At 49.2% G+C, this 17891-nt stretch overlaps 7 protein-coding genes across 7 annotated transcripts; 5 read left to right on the top strand and 2 right to left on the bottom strand.

The window, feature by feature from the left end:
- Positions 1-333: 333 nt before the first annotated feature.
- Positions 334-775, top strand: N7515_004910 (CFEM domain-containing protein; the record flags this gene model as incomplete). The annotated part of the gene is made up of 3 exons (XM_056665654.1): positions 334-414; positions 486-624; positions 696-775. 3 exons carry the CDS (start codon positions 334-336, stop codon positions 773-775), a joined length of 300 nt encoding a protein of 99 aa, XP_056522604.1.
- Positions 776-4209: 3434 nt separating this feature from the next.
- On the top strand, positions 4210-4782 carry N7515_004909 (uncharacterized protein; the record flags this gene model as incomplete). Its single annotated transcript, XM_056665653.1, has 1 exon — positions 4210-4782. The coding sequence occupies one exon, from the start codon at positions 4210-4212 to the stop codon at positions 4780-4782; it is 573 nt and encodes a 190-aa protein (XP_056522603.1).
- A 676-nt stretch (positions 4783-5458) lies between these two features.
- On the bottom strand, positions 5459-5798 carry N7515_004908 (SUMO family protein SMT3; the record flags this gene model as incomplete). The annotated part of the gene is made up of 2 exons (XM_056665652.1): positions 5459-5521; positions 5589-5798. The coding sequence occupies 2 exons, from the start codon at positions 5796-5798 to the stop codon at positions 5459-5461; spliced, it is 273 nt and encodes a 90-aa protein (XP_056522602.1).
- A 1244-nt stretch (positions 5799-7042) lies between these two features.
- On the top strand, positions 7043-10468 carry N7515_004907 (nucleoporin Nup84/Nup107 family protein; the record flags this gene model as incomplete). The annotated part of the gene is made up of 6 exons (XM_056665651.1): positions 7043-7090; positions 7152-7416; positions 7468-9492; positions 9543-9852; positions 9905-10032; positions 10086-10468. 6 exons carry the CDS (start codon positions 7043-7045, stop codon positions 10466-10468), a joined length of 3159 nt encoding a protein of 1052 aa, XP_056522601.1.
- Positions 10469-11225: 757 nt separating this feature from the next.
- N7515_004906 (uncharacterized protein) lies at positions 11226-12217 on the top strand (the record flags this gene model as incomplete). The annotated part of the gene is made up of 3 exons (XM_056665650.1): positions 11226-11363; positions 11389-12063; positions 12176-12217. 3 exons carry the CDS (start codon positions 11226-11228, stop codon positions 12215-12217), a joined length of 855 nt encoding a protein of 284 aa, XP_056522600.1.
- A 1503-nt stretch (positions 12218-13720) lies between these two features.
- N7515_004905 (uncharacterized protein) lies at positions 13721-15372 on the bottom strand (the record flags this gene model as incomplete). Its single annotated transcript, XM_056665649.1, has 3 exons — positions 13721-14673; positions 14727-14864; positions 15012-15372. The coding sequence occupies 3 exons, from the start codon at positions 15370-15372 to the stop codon at positions 13721-13723; spliced, it is 1452 nt and encodes a 483-aa protein (XP_056522599.1).
- A 966-nt stretch (positions 15373-16338) lies between these two features.
- On the top strand, positions 16339-17308 carry N7515_004904 (SDR family oxidoreductase; the record flags this gene model as incomplete). The annotated part of the gene is made up of 3 exons (XM_056665648.1): positions 16339-16622; positions 16684-16865; positions 16929-17308. The coding sequence occupies 3 exons, from the start codon at positions 16339-16341 to the stop codon at positions 17306-17308; spliced, it is 846 nt and encodes a 281-aa protein (XP_056522598.1).
- Between the last annotated feature and the right edge of the window lie 583 nt (positions 17309-17891).

Here is a 17891-nt window from a genome sequence, read left to right as displayed (position 1 = left end):
ATTGAGGGTCTGGGGCCTCCATCCGTGATAATCACAGATCTAAGTCAACCTCAAGTCCTCAACCGCGGTCTTGACAATGCTTCTGAAGAAAAGGCCTCTTTTGAAGCATCATGTCGGCCACTGTGTCACATGTGATAATTTTATCTAAACGGTGCAACCCTACTGACTCGTCACACTCGTGGAATCCTCCATGAGGATAGTAGGTTGTATGAAGCTGGGAAAAGCTATAAGAAGCCCCTCACCCGCCTAGGTCGAGACATCTTCTTTCTCCGTCTCATCCAGCATTTACTCTTCTATAACACCTTCTTCAAGAAACTCCAGCCTCTCGTCAATATGAAGTTCTCCACCACCATGATTGCCATCGCTGCAGCCGGCCTCGCCAGCGCCCAGCTTCCCAATGTTCCCAGATGCTCGGTGCGTTCCTGGAACAATATTTCTATCTATCACATAGACCCGTTCAAGCAGGTTTACTAACACCAACCCAGATTAACTGCTTCGTCAGCGCCCTGACAAGCGACGGCTGCTCCCAGCTCCTCGACTTCAAGTGCCACTGCCAGAAGCCCGAGCTTGTCACCACCATCACCCCCTGTGTTGAGGCGGCCTGCGGCTACAACGACCGCGTCTGTAAGTGCAAACCAATCACATTCTCTAACCAATTGACAAGCCCAGTTTCACCGGCTAACGCGAATTCCCAGCCGTCTCCAACATCGTCGTAGCGCAGTGCAGCTCCGCCGGCCACCCCATCGACATTCCCCCCGTTGCCACCAAGGCTTAAATTGGGGGCTAGAACATACCCTGGTGTGCGGGGAAATGCTTTTCAACATGCTGATCTCGCGCTCATCTTCTTTCCGGGTATATCATTTCTGGCTATCAACTGGGCTATCTGGGATCTCTCGCATCGCTGTCTTCCTCTTGCACTGAATCCCAGATGTATGTTCCCACATTCTTTTAATACCATGTACATGGAACAAAATAGCTAGAGAATATCATGGAGAAGGGCAAAGTTCTTCCAACATCTTTTACTCATGAGCTGTGATTCTTCTGGCTAGACTTCGGCGTACCTTTTGTGGATTTACCTTCCGCTTTGCATGTGTAACCACCTTGTTGTACATAATCAAGGGCATTTCCCTGATTTATCTAATATCCGTGCTCATAGGTAGGTCGCTCGGAGTCGGAGTCGGAGCATTGGCTGTCTAACTTCAAGGTTTACCGTGGTCCGTTGTAGCATAACTCAATATCTAGAAATATCTTGGCATTTTCACATGCACATCACGCCCAAAACCTTGAATGATCTGTGGTTAACCAAAAATCTGGGGCAGATATAAACACGGGATCTGCCTGGGGGAACGTAGTATCGCACTAAGCTTGGTTGGGCATTCGCCCGACGCATTGCATCTCTACATGCAAGCCACCCTATTCTCAATAGTGCCATGGTTTGATTATGGATGTCGGTGGGAGTCGGAAGAAGTTCTTCAAGGGAATAGACATTGCTGGCCACTGGACCTGGCTGTGGTCGAACTTTAGGTTTCATAGATTGGATAGTAGCACAAATGGCCATTCCTAGGACAAATTCATGCCCTGAAGTTCCACGCGTTTCGAAAACAATGCAAACAGAGATCCTGGAACTTGTGTTGTATGAAAGCTAGCTGATGTGAGGGAGAGGAATTGGTGGAAGTGTTTGACCTGCTATGGCTCTCTACGAAGACGTATAGGCGCCAGCTGCCAAAACCCATTGTTTTGTTTTGCTCAAGTTTTGTTTCAGCAAAAAGCCCCGGAGCAATTCTGAGTAGAGTCGAATTTGAAAGGGGAATCCAGAGCAGTGGAGGATATGAAAATTGAATAAGAAAGATTCTGCCCTTTATCATGAGGAACAGAAGTCTCAGATCATTGCCCATTAGATGCGGTTAGTCTTTGGTTGCCTGTAACCTAAATATCGTCCCAAGTACCTCGTTCATGGCATCAGGTTACACAGGCAATCGATCTTGATATTGTCGGATCCTCAATCGCTCATTTCATCCACCACTTGCTATATCACTAACCGGCTTCTGGCAGTTGTCGTTCCGGTGAAGACGGTCTCTCAACTTACGCTGGGGCTTCTGAGCCGGAAAACAATGTTCTCCCATCTATACTCCACTCACTTCTTCATCCTTCACTGTCTACATTAATATTATCCAACTTTCCAACAGCTGCCGTACCGTGCCTCGGTTGCGACTGGAGATACGCTGGGCCAAAGGTGACGCACGTATTATGCCAGCGACGAACCGGCACCTCTGGGGTTCCAAGAAGTAGTATAAAAATAATCAAATATGCACTCGTTCTCCAATTCACTAGGAAGGTACTAAACAGATGAACACTCAACACTCTTCAGGGAAGGTGCTCTTGTTCCTTTTCATTTGTTCTTTTTCATTTGTTTCGTCGCTGCTCACATTTCATTTGCAAACGCAAGCATTACAAGTGTTTAGTGTCAAGTTCAAAAGATTGACCGAGTGATTATATCTTCAAAAGAGGTGGGAAAATCCAACAGGCTAAGAGGGCAATGGAGGAGCGCATACTGCCCGTGACGATCATGTGACGAAATGACAGCTAAGGGAAGGAGCAACTAGCAAGCATGGCAGAAGAACATAAAAAGGGTTCTTCTGCCCAGCTCTTCTTCTTTTCTCTTTCCTTCTCCATCCCACCACAGGATCAACTCATCTCTTTTGTTCCTTTTCCCATCTGGCTTGTAACAAATACCATGTTTGCTGACCGGACCCAGCCATACCGGGTGGACTGCTTTGCAGCCGGTTTGGTACAACGGACCATTGCAGAAGTGGGATACATTCGAACGAGACGCCAAAACCCCTGGAACCCCATTCGAACAGCAAGCTTGGGAAAGCCATCGGAAACATTACAATTAGACCGGTGGGGGCAGTCGGGCCGCACAATATCGCCAACGAACAATTGCTTATCGGCGACGAGGCTGGGAAACGGCGACTAAGTGAAAGGCCAACGGACGCGCGCGAAGGAACAGGTAAGTTATCCGACATGAGAGGAGTGATAAATTAACTCTATTAACTTTTCGATTAGTGCCAAGAGTGAAGAGCGTGACGATTTTCATTGTGCCATTCAAGATGCACCGTGTTTGGCATTGTGGGCTCTTGATCAACCGAGCCGTGACGCCATGTGGCTAAGCAAGATATCTGACTCGCTACAGATACCAAGGCCGGATCCGACAACGATTCTGACAGATAATATCAACTCGCAGCTGCTTCTCTCGAAAGGAGGCAGATCTGCAAAACGCTGGCTCACACTACGCTACTTCTTCGTCAAAGATGCAGTTGCACAAGGCCATGTCAACATCCGCCGAGTTGATACCAAGAAAAATGCAGCTGATGGGTTTACAAAAGCACTCACCGTCTCACGTTGCCCACATTGTCCCGTTCTTGTTCAATGACTCGGAAGACTTCGTGCGAGTAAAGATGTTCTGGGCTCATTTAAGACACTTTTGGACCGACGAAAGGATCATGGAAGAAATGGCAGTATAAGGTCTTGGGTGAAAATGGAACGGAGTCATCCTCCCGGTACCACTTTGTCAGAGAAGCGGTTCGAACTGGACTCATACAATTGATCTTGATCCCAAGCGCGGAAAACGGGACCTCCCCTGATATCCACCGGGTGACCATTACGGCATCCCGCGGCGCAAACGAACCAACCCAACGGGCCAACTCACAGATTACCATCAGGCCAGCAGTACCTCTGATACATATAGGTAGTGACTCTAGTGAGCCACAAGTGGTCCCTTCTTATGCGAAACAGTCCGGATAAATCGATACTCCTGCTTTTTGGCCAGAGATATCCACTGCCCGTGTGCATGGAACTTCGATGGAAGTAATGCCTTGCTCCGTACAAGATTTCATAGCCCAGAATACACAACAAAAACAGATGTCCAAACAAAAATAGAAATTCAAAGGCTGCTTGATGCCTGACTATCCTGAGGCAGAAAAGCGGCCCAGGATGGTCTAGCCCTCCTTTTCTCCACGATCGACCAGGGATGGAAGTAGCACTGACGCCATTACATCTATTTCGGGTACAACACAAATCATAGAACGACAATAATCTTGTACTGCGTATATATATGCTCCCCTTGGTGGCGACCAGCAATCATCCCAATCACACCATCGTATACCCCATTGCTTGCACCCGCGCAATCCAACCTCACGTGCCGGTACCATGTCCGATCCGAGCGCCGAACTCCAATCCACACTCCGCAACCTATCCATAGGCGAAAAGGGCCCAGTGCAAGATGTCCACCGACCAAACGTGAAAGGTATCACAAATTCAACGTCCACAACTCCGACCCCTAAACCAAAGCCCAAGAAAGCCCGTGAGCCTGTCGCAGATTCCTGGGAAGACGAAGCAGAGCTCTCCGTCTCGGATGCAGAAGATGCCCAATCCCGCGATCAAGACGCTACCCAGGTCCTCTCGCCAACCAACAGCACTGAGGACCCGCTAGGTCCGCCGCCGACGCCCATCTCGCCGCAGACCTCGAACCCGTGGAATGCGCGGCCTGCGACTTCGGCACGAGAGCCGCCGGCCCGGCGGCCGGAGAAGCAGACTGCTGTTGCGGAGCGCTTGATTGCTGGTGCGTTGGGGATCCGGGCGCCAAAGAGGACGGAGCAGCAGAGGGCTTATGATCGGTCGGTCAAGGAGCAGGAAATTAAGAGGCGGAATCGGGAGCGTGAAGAGAAGGCTAAAGCTAAGGAGGAGGAGGAAAAGGCTAAGGCGTCTATTTGGAACAGTTAGATGGTCTGGCCCGGTGAACTGTGTGTTTTGATTTGCTGGACTGTCCATGTATGTGTATATATTGTTGAAAGGTTCCCCCGCTGATATATCTCCTCTGATTGTCGGTTGGTTGATTTCGGCGGGGGGCCTGGGTATTTTTGATCTGGAAGGCCCAGACGGGAGTGAAGTTATGACTAGTGCAGTTCTTTGGACCTTGAGTCCTGGAGAAGCCCATAATATGGAAGTGTTGATAAAGGCTGCTGGTGATTACGGACAGTACCTATATGATAATATAGCAACGTGCATTCGAAGCAGCAATATGTGAGCTTTTGCAGTCCAGAAATGGAAAAGAGCGTCCACAACATCAGTACGCGCCATAATCACGGATCTTAGTAGAAAACCCGAGAACCATCCAGACAGAGTGCATCTACGTGTGATGTTGGCTTCATCCCTACGGAGATTCGGGAGAAAGACACTTGATACAGCTGAGGCAATACCTTCATTATCTCCGTGGGAGACTGGGTGCCCATTGAAAGTTCGTCATTCATAAAAGAAAAGCAGTATGCACTCCACCGCCCGCCCCCTCGCCGCCCACGGGCTGTGATAAGAATCCTCTAAACTCCCACAGTTATACGCCCATGCCGATCTCACACGTATGTCGCCTCGGCGGGCTCAGTCAGCCCTGGCATGCCGTCGCCTAGCAACCTCCTCCGATCTGCTCCTGGTGAACCTCCAAGGTATCACCATCAGCCATATCCAGCTTTTCAAATGTTAGCCACAGAAGCTCTAGGCATCAAGAGAGGGAAAAAGAGAGCAGGAGGTCTTACAGTTTCGGGCGAGTCTTCAGGCCGCACACGGGTGCCGTCAAACAGGAACCGCACTGTGGAAATTTGCTTTCCCTGGCGCTCGCAGAATGCATCCATGAGCTTCTTGAGCTGGGTCGTGCGCTTGATCTTGAAGAAGACTTCGTTGTTGTTGTCCGTGACCTTGATGTTCAGGTGCTCGGAAGGGGGAGCGGCGGATTCTTTGTCGGACATGATGAACGTTGCTTGTAGACTGGATCTTGTCAGAGACCACCTCGCCTGAAGCTCAGAATGGCGATAGAGAATGCTTACAAAAGTTGATCGATCGCGGTTTCACTTAGAGAGGGCCTCTGAAGCTTGTCTGAACTCAGTAAGTAGTTAGTATTGATGCCAGTGAAAAATGAGACGGAAAGTGAAGCACCCACTAAGACGACAATATATTGAAGCAAGAGAGCTAGTAGTATGGAAAAGGTAAGGTTAAGAGAGGGAGGAAAGAAAGAGAGATCAGCGGCGACGGCAGAATAGCGACTCGCCCCACGGTCTAAAGGCGGAGAATCTATTTTGCGTTTGTCTTCCGCTTCTATCACTTTCGTCACTTCCAAGGAACAGCGTTACTACTGGTTCGTGTTTGATAATTGTTGCATTATGGTATGAACTATCATTCAGAATATGCTGAATAGAAGCTGATACCCTTGTAGGGTGATTTGAAGAAAGATCTGTCGCACGATCAACCCTGCCATCCGCGTGCTGTATGTCTCCCTATCTTGTCTTGTCCAGGTCTCTTTAGACTTCTTGAGGTCATTGCTTGGCTTATAGGCGTTGCCAGAATATTACTGACAGTACCATAGTGCGCCATTCAAGGTGATTTCCAGCTCATAGCATGTCTACACCAGTCTAATTGAAGCCAGATTGCTTGCAGAAGAACTCCTTTGACGAGGCGAAATGCCAGGCACAAATTGATGCCTTGTATGAATGCTGCAATGCGTTCTACCAAGAGCGTGGTGACCAGGCATCGACTGTCAGTTGCCCTAAAGCAAATCTGTTACGCTTGAAGATGAAACAACGAGCGCAAGCAGCAGACAAACAGTGAGGCTACTTGTATATTAAATTTTTAGAGTGACCCATGTCGAAAATGGAGGATGTCACAATTCCCTTGCGGTCTGAGTTTCCATATGGAGGAAACCAGGCTAATTGAAGAACTGCATTTATTATAAGACAATCTTGAGCACGCAGAGAGGCCTCATGGACCTGCACGAATATTGAATCTTTCGTACCGAGACTCTAATGAAAGCCTATAGACATTGAAGAAGAAAAGAAAAGAAAGAGAGAAGGGCGCGGGTGAAAATTCGTTGAAATAGCCTTCCAGTATTGCCGCTAGTCTACTTTAGGGTTAGTCTGCCAACGCGCCCCAAAAACCAAAAGAGACAAACACAACTTATTCCTCAGAGCTCTCTCTCCCTTCCAACCCAGTCTACATCATGGCGCCATTGACTCGATCGGCCGCTGGGGCCTCTATGTTTACACCGGTATGATGAGGCTTTTATTTCTATTTTACCTATGTTCTTTCCAAGCTAATCCTTTGCCTAGGCTGCCCAGCCACACAGACAAGAGATCATCAGTATCGACGATGATGAACATGAGCCTGTTGACGGCGATCAGGAATTAGGCGACAGGGAATCATACTCGGAAGACCAGTCAGAGGATCAATCGGAAGACCAATCGGAAGACCAATCTGAAGATGAAGATGAGGATGAGGATATGGATGGCGAGACCGCATCGGAAACCGGGTCCGATGAATCGGATCAAGAGCGCTCCATCCAATCTGTCTTCGGAAACTCGGGCAAGCTCCAAGGTTGGTTTGTTATTTACTTTGCGTGAATCGCGTTTCCTAATGATACATTAGACGCCCCTCTCTTCACTGCCGCAGGCGCCCAGGAAGCGCTGCATCCCCTTCGCCGGACGGCCGACCGCGTCACTCGTCAGATTGAAGCTTTCGCCGATAAGCTGGATCAGTTCAAGCGCGACAATTCAACCGATGATTTCAGCAGCGCCCAAGCTGCTTACAAGCTTGTGCAGAGCTATCGCGACCTTGCAAACAATGCGATCAAGGAAATCGAAACACAACAGACCGCTGACCGGACAAAAAAGGGCTTCCGATCCTCGAGCGGACCGCAATCTCCAAAAACTTATGAAGAAGTCCGGCGATTGCAGCTTGAGGCCGATACTTGGCGTCTACTGCTCAACCTGATCAGTATTGATGACCCTTCAAGTCGGGCTAGTTACAAGCTAGGGCGCCAGACGGCTTTCCAGAACCTCCACCGCTACTCAACCGATCGCGAAATCTGGGAGGAATTCCTCAATGCCGACCAATATGGTCTTGAATGCGTCGTTGCCATGCGATGGTTGGAGGAGACTTCCAAGACAACAAGCCAGGAATTCGACACTCTCATCACGGAAATGGAGGCCCAGTCCGAAAGAGGGCAGGGGCTTTGGACGACTGGATGGCTTTACACAAAGGAAGCGATCAAGGGTCACAAACGTTTGCGCGCCTGGCCTCAACCTATCGAGCCCAATGACCCGGGAATCTCGCGCTCTCTTTTGAGCAACGATGACCAGAAACCCTTGGTTACGCAACTCGATCCGGATGCTATTTCTCGACAGAAGCACAACTTGGAAAAGCAAGATCAGTTCTTCGAACGCGCCACCTGGATCACTTGCTGGAAGATGTTGAGACAAGGCGAAAGCTGGACCAAGATTCGCGAATGGGCAGAGGGCCGTCTGGAGGGATGGAGGGCCGTCAGTCTGTGCGGCTCCAGCGTCGATCCCAAATCCGCAAGTTCTCGATACCCATCCGACGATGGCCACACTCGTTTGATGAACAGCCGAGCCCACGATTCATGGCGTAGCGCTTGTTCTGCGCTCACACGCAATGCCAGTACCGATGAATTCCAGCGAGCAGTCTACGCACTGCTTTCTGGCGAAACTGATGCTGCAGCCAGTGTCTGCCGCAGCTGGGACGACTTCCTCTACGTGTATTTCAACCGCGTCGTGCTTACGCGCTATCAGGGATTCTGCAAGCAGTTCCAGCGCAAACTCAGTCACTCCCCTAATACTCCTGTCGCATTTGTTCCTGAACCCGCTGGCCACGCAGAGCTTCAAAAGTTCCTTGTCTATCTCAAGGGCAATGACCGGGTCAGTGGAGAGGCGCGCAATCCGTTCCGCAACATCCAAGCCGCAATTCTTAGTAAAGGCTACGACTCATTCTTCCCTTCATTGGCTCAGGCGGTGTCTCAAATTGGCGCCGATAAATACGGCAAGGACTCTGTTATCCCAGAGGTCGCGCGCGCGCCAGTTGATGAATCCTTCCTCATAGCTGCGGATGATGAAGAGGCTGTCAGAATTGCAGCACATGTCTACCTTGTGGCCAGTGCCAGGGGTTACGCTCGCGTAGACACCCACTTCGCCGAGACAGCGTCAATTATCGTGGCTGGACACATTGCCAACCTGGAAGAAAGAGGTCTATATGACCTCATTCCTCTTTACGTGTCTCATCTTCCCACGGCAATGGGACACAATGTTTTGGCTAAGATTCTCATCGAAATTATCGACCCAGAAGAGAAGATGCAGCAAGTCCGCCTCGCACGGAAACACAATATTAACATGGAGACCGTTCTGGATGTCCAATGGTCGTTGGTGAAGCAAAATATCCCCATGGTTGACCACTCCAGAGGAGTTACTGGCTATTCCAGGGTGCTTCGACGCCCTGATGGTTCTCGGTCCCTGGTGTCACCCAAGACTGACTTGATCGGAACATCTGTCGCTCCGGAAGACGATAAATTGATCCGCAGTCTGGAGTGGCTTCGCTTCATAGATGGCCAGTGGGACAAAATCTGCGATCTTGGATCATGGCTGTATCGCCAATTCTTCCGTTCGTTTACCCCCTTGTTATTACTCAAATAGCCCGACTGACTTTTTTAGTTGCCGACAAGCTTGCCGCTGCTCGCGAACTGGGCTACCGTATTCGCCTGACTGACATCTCGATTGAGAAATTCGGATCCGACATCATTTCTATGCCTCCGCAAGAAGACGGACAAAGTGTGCCGCCTACACCAACGAGCCCAACCAAATCAAAGAGGAACAGTCTCCACAGACGAAGCCTTTCCGGCTCGAAGGATGTGTCACTATACGCCGCGTACTCCAAGGCTCAAAGGATACTAGATCTAGAGTGTCTGGCTCTCGGGTTTGATGCTCTAGAACAGTTTGCCCTGGTGCATGAGCAGATGTCCAAGTGAGTGCTGTCTTGTGCTGTTCTGTGTTGTAGTGAAGACTAATCAAACTAGGACCAAACGCCGACGAGACTCGGGCGCCTTGCAAGACATGAGCCAAGAACTGACCGACCACATTGGTTCAATGGAAGACTGCATTGCTACAATTATTGATCCCGATTGGTTACCCAGATCTGCCTATGGTAAGTACTTGAAGTTGTGACGTTGAAAGCTCGAACCTAATGCATTCCTACAGCCGAAGAAGAAGACGACTTCGAACATATTCGGACGACCTACATTCCCGAGTTGATTCTCGACTACCACAACGCCATGTACTATTCCAGCCACACCCTCGAGCGTCATGACCTGTTGTCTTTATGCATGGTTGTGTCGACATGGGCCGCGAACTGCGAGCACATCACTCATGCTTTCGTGAAATCACGACGAATGGCCGAATTGGTCGATGTGTTGGCCCTGTCCAGCAAGGCCTTGGTCATCCGGGAGTCCAGCCAGCGCAAGTCTACCATGGAGCAGAACAACCTGGACAAGGGCCAGGAACTGAAGATCTGGGATGTCACCGTCTCAAAAGAAGAGATGAAGAGACTGGGTATTTTGTCATCCTCGGATCGGGGACATTAGGTGTGGCTATTCGTTCTGTGTACATTAGCATGGGATTTGTGTGTTTTGGATTCTTAACGACAAGGCTTTGGTGTGGACGAAACTGGACCAAATATGGAGGGAAGGCCGACTACTTTTTATTACAGTACAATGATATGTCAATAGGACATCTTTGAATGTATCAACATCGTCTTTCGCCCACTTATCTTTTCGCAGTTTGTTATATTGAACGTTTGGAGGATTGTTGTTGTTTGGCACCGGTCCCCACTTACCGAACCGACCGAACCAACTGACCGATTCCTGCCAACCGATCCGATGGTTGGAGGACCCCGAATGAACCTGCTGCAGCGGGGAAAACGACCGGACCTTGATGACGATGATTCCGCACGGGCATAATGTGTTGCAATAGGCGATAATGTACAAAGAGAATACCAAAAAGGATATCAGCAAACCTTCTATGTCTAGTAGCAAGCCACACTGGATAAGTTATCGTACTAAGGGATAACCAGCCACGACTACGCCACTCAGAACCCCTGAGTAGTAGGCTGTGCCGCCGTTCGTGCCCGCCTCCTTCAATAGTTTTCTTGTTTTCCCTTCCTCAGACTTCAGACTTGTCCCCTCTATTTACTCTCCTTAACTCCTTTGTAACTTGTTTGCCTTGAGGAAGTAACAGTGGCAACATCTTCCTTTGACACCTAGACCTGAGTCAATTGTCAAATACGCCCCGAAGAATCAAACCACTTACCACCTAGCCTTCCCAGACCACCAGTTTGTGAGGATGGGTGATGCTGCATGCCCAAGTGATGATGAATTCCGCCGCACACTCGAGGAGAGTCTCGCAACATGGTCATCCTATCTCGATACCCAAAGCGAGGATAGCCTGCTCCCCCGGCGTGCCATTGACCTGAGATCTCTCGTCAGTCGAACCCCACCTTTCTTAGGTGGTGGCCTCCCCTAGCTTGGACAAGACCACCTCGTTCGATTGCAAGGAGCAGGGCAGTCTTTACATCAATGGCGTGTCGATTTGGAGAACTTCCAAAGGAGAGTGTGATTTACAGCCAAAGGTCATGCCTAAGCAACTTCTACTAGCAGTAGGCAGTCGGACAAATGTGACGTTGTCAGAAGACGCCCCCTTCTCAGATTGGCCCGGAGTTCGCGGACTGTCGGGGTACGACAAGGGGAACTATCTGTCAGTCCTTTATCTTGCGTGGGCATATATACTCTCTGCTCGATGGGTCGAATTGCTTAATAGCTCTGCTGATCATGAATGTCATATGGCCTATACCGCACAGGAGGCAGATAATGTATTGCCGGAGTCGGATAAGCAATCCGTGATTGAAGTTGACATTGGCGACAATGTTTGTGAACAAGAAGCTCTCTGGTGGCGCAACCTCTTATGTTCTGGTGACGGATGGGATGCCACTGTTGATTACAACGGCCGTACTTATTTGTCGCCGTGGTCGGTGTCGGCAAATAATGCCGGGCTTGCCCTGGCCACACGTTATCCTTTGAGTGCCGAGTCGAACTCATCAGGATCGGTCGTCGCTCTCGAATATCTCTCTCGTTTCTGCGTTCACCATCGCATATACGCTCAGTGCTCGGTTGCGCTTGCCGGGGTACTTTGTATTCCATTTATGTGGAAGCGAACGATTTCCCTACCTTTTCCGAAACAAGATTCTCGACTAAAAAGAGAGGATAATGCTAGTGACCCTCTTGTCTCCATTCCAGATCTTCTCAACCAACACGGCGAAATGCTACCGAGATACATGACGTTAAGTTCCAATATATGGGGTTTGCATTCTCTTCTATACAGCACATTCTTCAATGCAGATATCGAGTGTAATCTCGTCAGTGCCTGGTTGAATCCGGCTTTTGCTATTCTTGAATCGATTAGCGAAAGGGAAAGTTCAGTGGCTGCGTTATTGGCAAACCGGCAGCCTAAGCTCGGTATCCTCTGGCTTGGTGCAATTCTCGCAGATATGGCAAAGTCCATCTTGAGTAATATACGAACAGGAAACACGGCTCTAGATCTTCTATCTTCTGCCTGGGCTGGAACAACATCCACGTTCTTGACTTCAAAAATGACAACCAATTATGATGACACACGGATATCCCGCGATGATGAATGCCGGCTACTTTACATTACAGCTTGCGAAGGCCATGATCGACCTCCGCTGTGGGCTTGGAAGCCCTTCGGCTACACACAACTTTGCGATACAGAGCTTCCAGTTCGAGAACATGCTCGCTGTACATCTCACTGTTTAGAATATGAGTCTTGGGAATGGATTTTAACAAACAACAGTTCAATTAAAGACTGCCCTGGAGCAGACGATTACCTGCCTCCTGTCCAGGCTTCGTCTTTATCCGCCAATGAGACATTGGCTGGTGTCGATCATTATAAATATGATCTCTTTTCACAGTCACTTTCTGAAGGATTCACGCGTGGGATATTTGAATGGTTAAGATCAACAGGGTATCCTCGCAGCGAAAGACCCATATATCAACATCCTTGGCTGGATTTGGAAGGTACCGATGACGAAGAAGAGCCCGACGATTCGGAGTCAGACTTAGAAGCACAGCGGGGTTCGAAGAAAATGCACCTTGAAAGCTGGCTCGAGAGCGTCGAATAGCTCTTGGTCAAGTTGAGCCATAAGGTCGATGTACTCGTTGCTCATTGTCCGCCTGCAACCCATGGATTGGTCTGGGCCTTGAAGATATCAGACCTCTGATGCCATCTGATTGAATCATAATCTGAAACCACTTGGGCCTCGTATGTTGCAATCAACACAGCCAGTCCCCGCCCGCCTCCCTACTCTACCTATCCCTGTTGAGTCTTAACCGTTGGTTGGCTTCTTAGCCTGTTGTTTGATTCATTCGGGTTACGGCGGGATTCTACAGTAGGGGCATATTCACAAACGCAATGTGGAGACGAACAAACGCGTAGAACTTGAGATGAAGTGCCGTGAAGAGCGAGAGAGAGTTTACCGGACATCCGACCGGAAAGTCGTCTACAGTTTCCAATGTGTCGAGCGAATAATGAGGCCTTGCCCTACTTATCTAGCTCTGAGGTCTGGTTGGACTGAAAGTGACTACTAGCTGATATAGCCCATAACAGGACGGACCCCTGAAGTTCTGCACGCTGAAATTTGACATAGCCATTGCCATAAATTTTGTCATTTGTCGTATCGAAGTATGGCAGTTGCAGCGAATCCGCCCCCGCTAGGTAGTTATTCAACGGCATCTCAGTCCAAGATGTCATCCATATCCAAATTTCTAGGCAAAATATGTAATGTAGTCGCCCACGTCATCATAATCGTCGGGGTCAGCCCAGACATCAAAGGCCCTGTCGTCAACTGGTTCTTCACTCGGTTCCCTAATCGCTTTGAATCCGATTTCGGGATGGCGGAACATGCCGTGAAAGAAAGGCAGCCGTTCGCAGGCACACACCTCGTATTTGGGTAGCTTGGTCACCCACCACGAAATACACACAATTTCCGTGCGCAGCTCTACATTGAACTCCTTGAACCGGCTTTGCCAGGTGTTGATCTCCTGGCAGACTTGCGTGGCAGGCGGGCTGCGCCGAACTAGCCGATCAATAACATTCGCTACCTCGCAGGTGAAGACACGCAGGTTCGGGAGCCGGCCGTTCTGCACACATCCGTAGATATATGAAGGCACCCAGTATTTCACCTGGTCATAACGTATTGTGAGACTCTCAAGACTCGGTGGCAGAAGGACATCAAAGGCGGGGTCCAACTCCAAGCAATCTGAGCTTGTCAGTGAGGTGATCGTGACGGTGAGATGCTTGAGTTTGGTGAAGTGAGAGAAGCGTGCGAAACCAAGACCGCCGCAGTAGAGATCGTAATCTATGTACTCCAGTGAATCCCGATGCTTGAACAGCGCTCGAAGATAGTTAGGTTCTTCGTCTTCCAGCTCCAGGACTTTGTTCCCCCTAAAAGTAAACCGCTTCAAGGCTCGCGGGATTTCGAGCAAGTCTATCAGATCTGTATCCTCTATGATGCAGTTCAAAAGAGTCAACTCTTCAAGCGGCGTGTCGGTGGGTAGCCAAGGGTAATAGGCAAAGTCACTCAGGTGGTATTTAGCTCCAGTGATACAGAGCACCCGTAGATCTGGAGGACGGAAAATGGCCTCGTTGAATCGCGGTGTGCAAACACAGTCCATGTTGTCAACGTGTAGATCATGGCTCAGGTCGCTCCCCATGTGACCTGCATTTCATTAGCGCCGATACCTGGGAAGTACTGAAGATAGAAAATCTCACAGACACGCAGTGCGAGCAGTCCAGGCGGATTTTGACGAAGTACATTCCCGAATAGGGTTTCGTCGTCACGATCGGGCTCCAAAAGAACCGTTCCGGTGTCCGGAGGACTGAATTGTGACTGTCCTGGAGGTCCAAACCCTAAGTCGCGGAATTCTCTGACAGTCCGGACTTCTCTGGCCACCCGACGTGCTCACGCCGCCGTTTGGGAACTCTCGTAGGCGAACACATTGTACTTATGAGGTCGGGGGTTTGTCCTCTAAATCAGCGTCTCCAAATTCGGCAAACCAGCGGCCATATTGTAAAATTTTAGATGACGTCCAGAGAGGAATTCCGAGCCACTGTCTGCCTTGTGTCGAATTTCATGGATGAGTTCTGCCAACTCTGGGCGTTGTTCTATCGCAACAGCAAGACGAGCCCCGCTTTCCGAGTTGGCAAGGCGTACTAGACGGTAGAGAAGAGGTAAAGTTCTCTGATAAAGCATATGACATGTTTGCGCAAGTCGGCTGAGGTGCTGGGCAGACTCTTCATGTTTTAGCTGCTCGATGACAATATCCCAAATCTCCAGAGGGAAGACGTGAAGAGAAGTGGATTTGCCTGTGCGAATAGATACAGGGATGGAATCGAATAAGGATTTTCCTGAATCCATATTGCCATTGGAATACGAAAAGATCTTTTCAGCGTCTTTCGAATTTGAAAATATTTGTGATGTCGGTGTTCTCAAGTCTCAATCGAAAAGGTATCCTGGATGGATTCAAAAGTCTGCCAAGAAATGAAGCGAGATAATTGGCTGACCCAATCAAATCCCGTGATTTCGCTTTCATCGCGCATATTCATATGGACCTTGTCACATGAGTCAAGATATTCCTGCCTATTTTATCGAAATAGCTGATAGCAGTATCTCTTGTTTAGCAATACAGCATCACAGGTTGTGAGAGACTCTTCAACAGCGGAGATTTGTTAGGCTTGAGAAGATACTCTCTAGTCTCTGCGGAAAACTTCCACTGAGACGGCTGGTATAGACATCTCTTTGTTGGTGTGTTCATTGTGACGGCGGAAGTGAATGGTTACGGAGTATGACAGTGCCAGACAACCCGATCATCCCGTCTGGTCGGTGAGTTCAGTATGCATGAATCAGATAAGCAGCTCCTCCTTGAATCCTTGATTTCATTCTGCCGTTTCAACATGACGTCGAACATGGCAACGCCAACCGGGCCCTGGATGGCCTTTTTGTCAAATAAGTGTTGACAATGCTTGAGAAAAAGACTCAGAGAGTAAGTACCTTCTATATGGCGACGCCATAATAGCAGTACATGGTGGGTCCCGTGTGGTTGGCGGATCGGCCTTGGCGCACCCGCAACGGGACGGCGGAGTGGAACAGAAAGGCACAGATACGCGCATTTCGGGTTTAGCGCCTATCTCCATCGGACTTAGCATACACTGGCCAACCCTCATTCGGGCTTAACACAACTACTGTAGTCATGTAGCTTGGCATACTTCAACAATAGATAAAGCTTGATTTGGCGTACTGTTTCGAGTATTTTTGATCCTCACTTTCAGTCTTTCACAAAAGAAATACTCTTCTCTTCGCGAAAACACGACCATACAGCTTACAATGTCTCCTCGCGTCTGGCTCGTCACTGGAACATCCTCTGGTCTAGGTACTGAACTTGTTAAAGCAGTGCTGGCTCGCGGAGATAATGTAATTGCAACCGCTCGCAATGCCGACCGAATCGCCCATTTAAAGAAGATTGGCGCTGCAACCATGCAGTTGGATATCACTGTCTCCCAAAGCGAGCTGGATCGCAAGGCTGAAGAGGCAATTGCAGTGTACGGCAGAGTGGATGTACTAGTAAACAATGCTGGATACACACAATTTGGAACCGTCGAAGAGTCTAGGTGAGGCAATGCCTTCCATTCATATGCCTGCAAAGAAACTAATACAAATCGCGGTATTCAGCCACGATGAGTGGTATGCGCAGTTTAACACGAATGTCTTCGGCACCCTCAATACAACTAGGTCATTCCTTCCGCATATGCGAGCAAGAAAAGCCGGTACAATTGTGTTTATCGGCTCTATGGTAGCGTGGGACGGAGCACCCACCGTCGGACCATACTGTGCTTCAAAGGCCGCGATACACTGTAAGCCAATTCTCACATCACCTCTGCCATATTCGAAACTATCTTCTGACTTACACGATTCAGACGCCTCCGAGTCCCTGTCTCGAGAATTAGCCCCCATCGGGATCAAAACTCTCCTGGTGGAGCCTGGCACATTTCGCACTGGGCTTTTGAGTGAACAGAATAAGAAGTCCGCGGTAACCAAGTTCGATGACTACAAGGCTCTAAACGAGTCTTTTGAGGGCATTTTCAACGAGTTGAATGGGAACCAGGCTGGCGATGCGAGAAAAGGTGTCGAGCGCATTGTCGATGTTGTTAAGGGAGAAAATGGCGCAGCTGAAAAGGAGTGGCCGGCGGAATTGGTTATTGGATCTGACGCTGTGGATACCATTAGGAAGAAGTGTGAGGACACCCTACGACTGTTGGCGGAGTGGGAGGAGGTCTCTAGGTCGACTGATCTGTAGTACCTGTGTGGAAATCAGAGGCTCAAAGCATCGAAGACAGCAGTATCGATACCAAAATATGAGCGAAGAGCCTCGAGAAAAGCTTCTTTCTGGCGATTGGCCCGAGTATGAAGCGTTTCAGTGAAGTAGTGACTGTAAGTGATAGGATGGCCCCATTGGTGCGGCATTTCGCTCTCCTTCTCCAAGGGTGCCTTGAACCTAAACCTCTAAGCGCCGGCGAAAGCACCTTCTGAAACAGAGCTTTCAATGTAGCCCCACCCAAGTCTGCCACATAAGATTCTGCATGTTGTTTTGCTACAATACTACACACATTTTTTCTCGAATTGTTGTACCTTTTATACGGGGTCAGCATATAAAAGGTACCTGATAAGTAGTGTCGTAGCAGGATAAAACTCGTTAACATCCCCCAGCACGCTGTTATTAGAGATCGAGGAATGTTTCCAAGTTGAAGCAAACGCAAAAAGATGGAAAAGGAGAATACGATGTTGCGTTTACTGACGAGTGCCAAAATTTGCTACCTAAACACCTTGTAACGACCAAAATTTGCTACCTAATCACCTTGTACTCCGCAGGTTGTTAAAGT

Source organism: Penicillium bovifimosum (assembly GCF_028826915.1).
Source record: "Penicillium bovifimosum strain IBT 22155 chromosome Unknown utg000004l_segment0_segment0, whole genome shotgun sequence".
NCBI classification, from domain to species: domain Eukaryota; kingdom Fungi; phylum Ascomycota; class Eurotiomycetes; order Eurotiales; family Aspergillaceae; genus Penicillium; species Penicillium bovifimosum.
The sequence above is the reverse complement of the archived record's forward strand: the minus strand, read 5'-3'. Positions and strand labels throughout refer to the sequence as shown.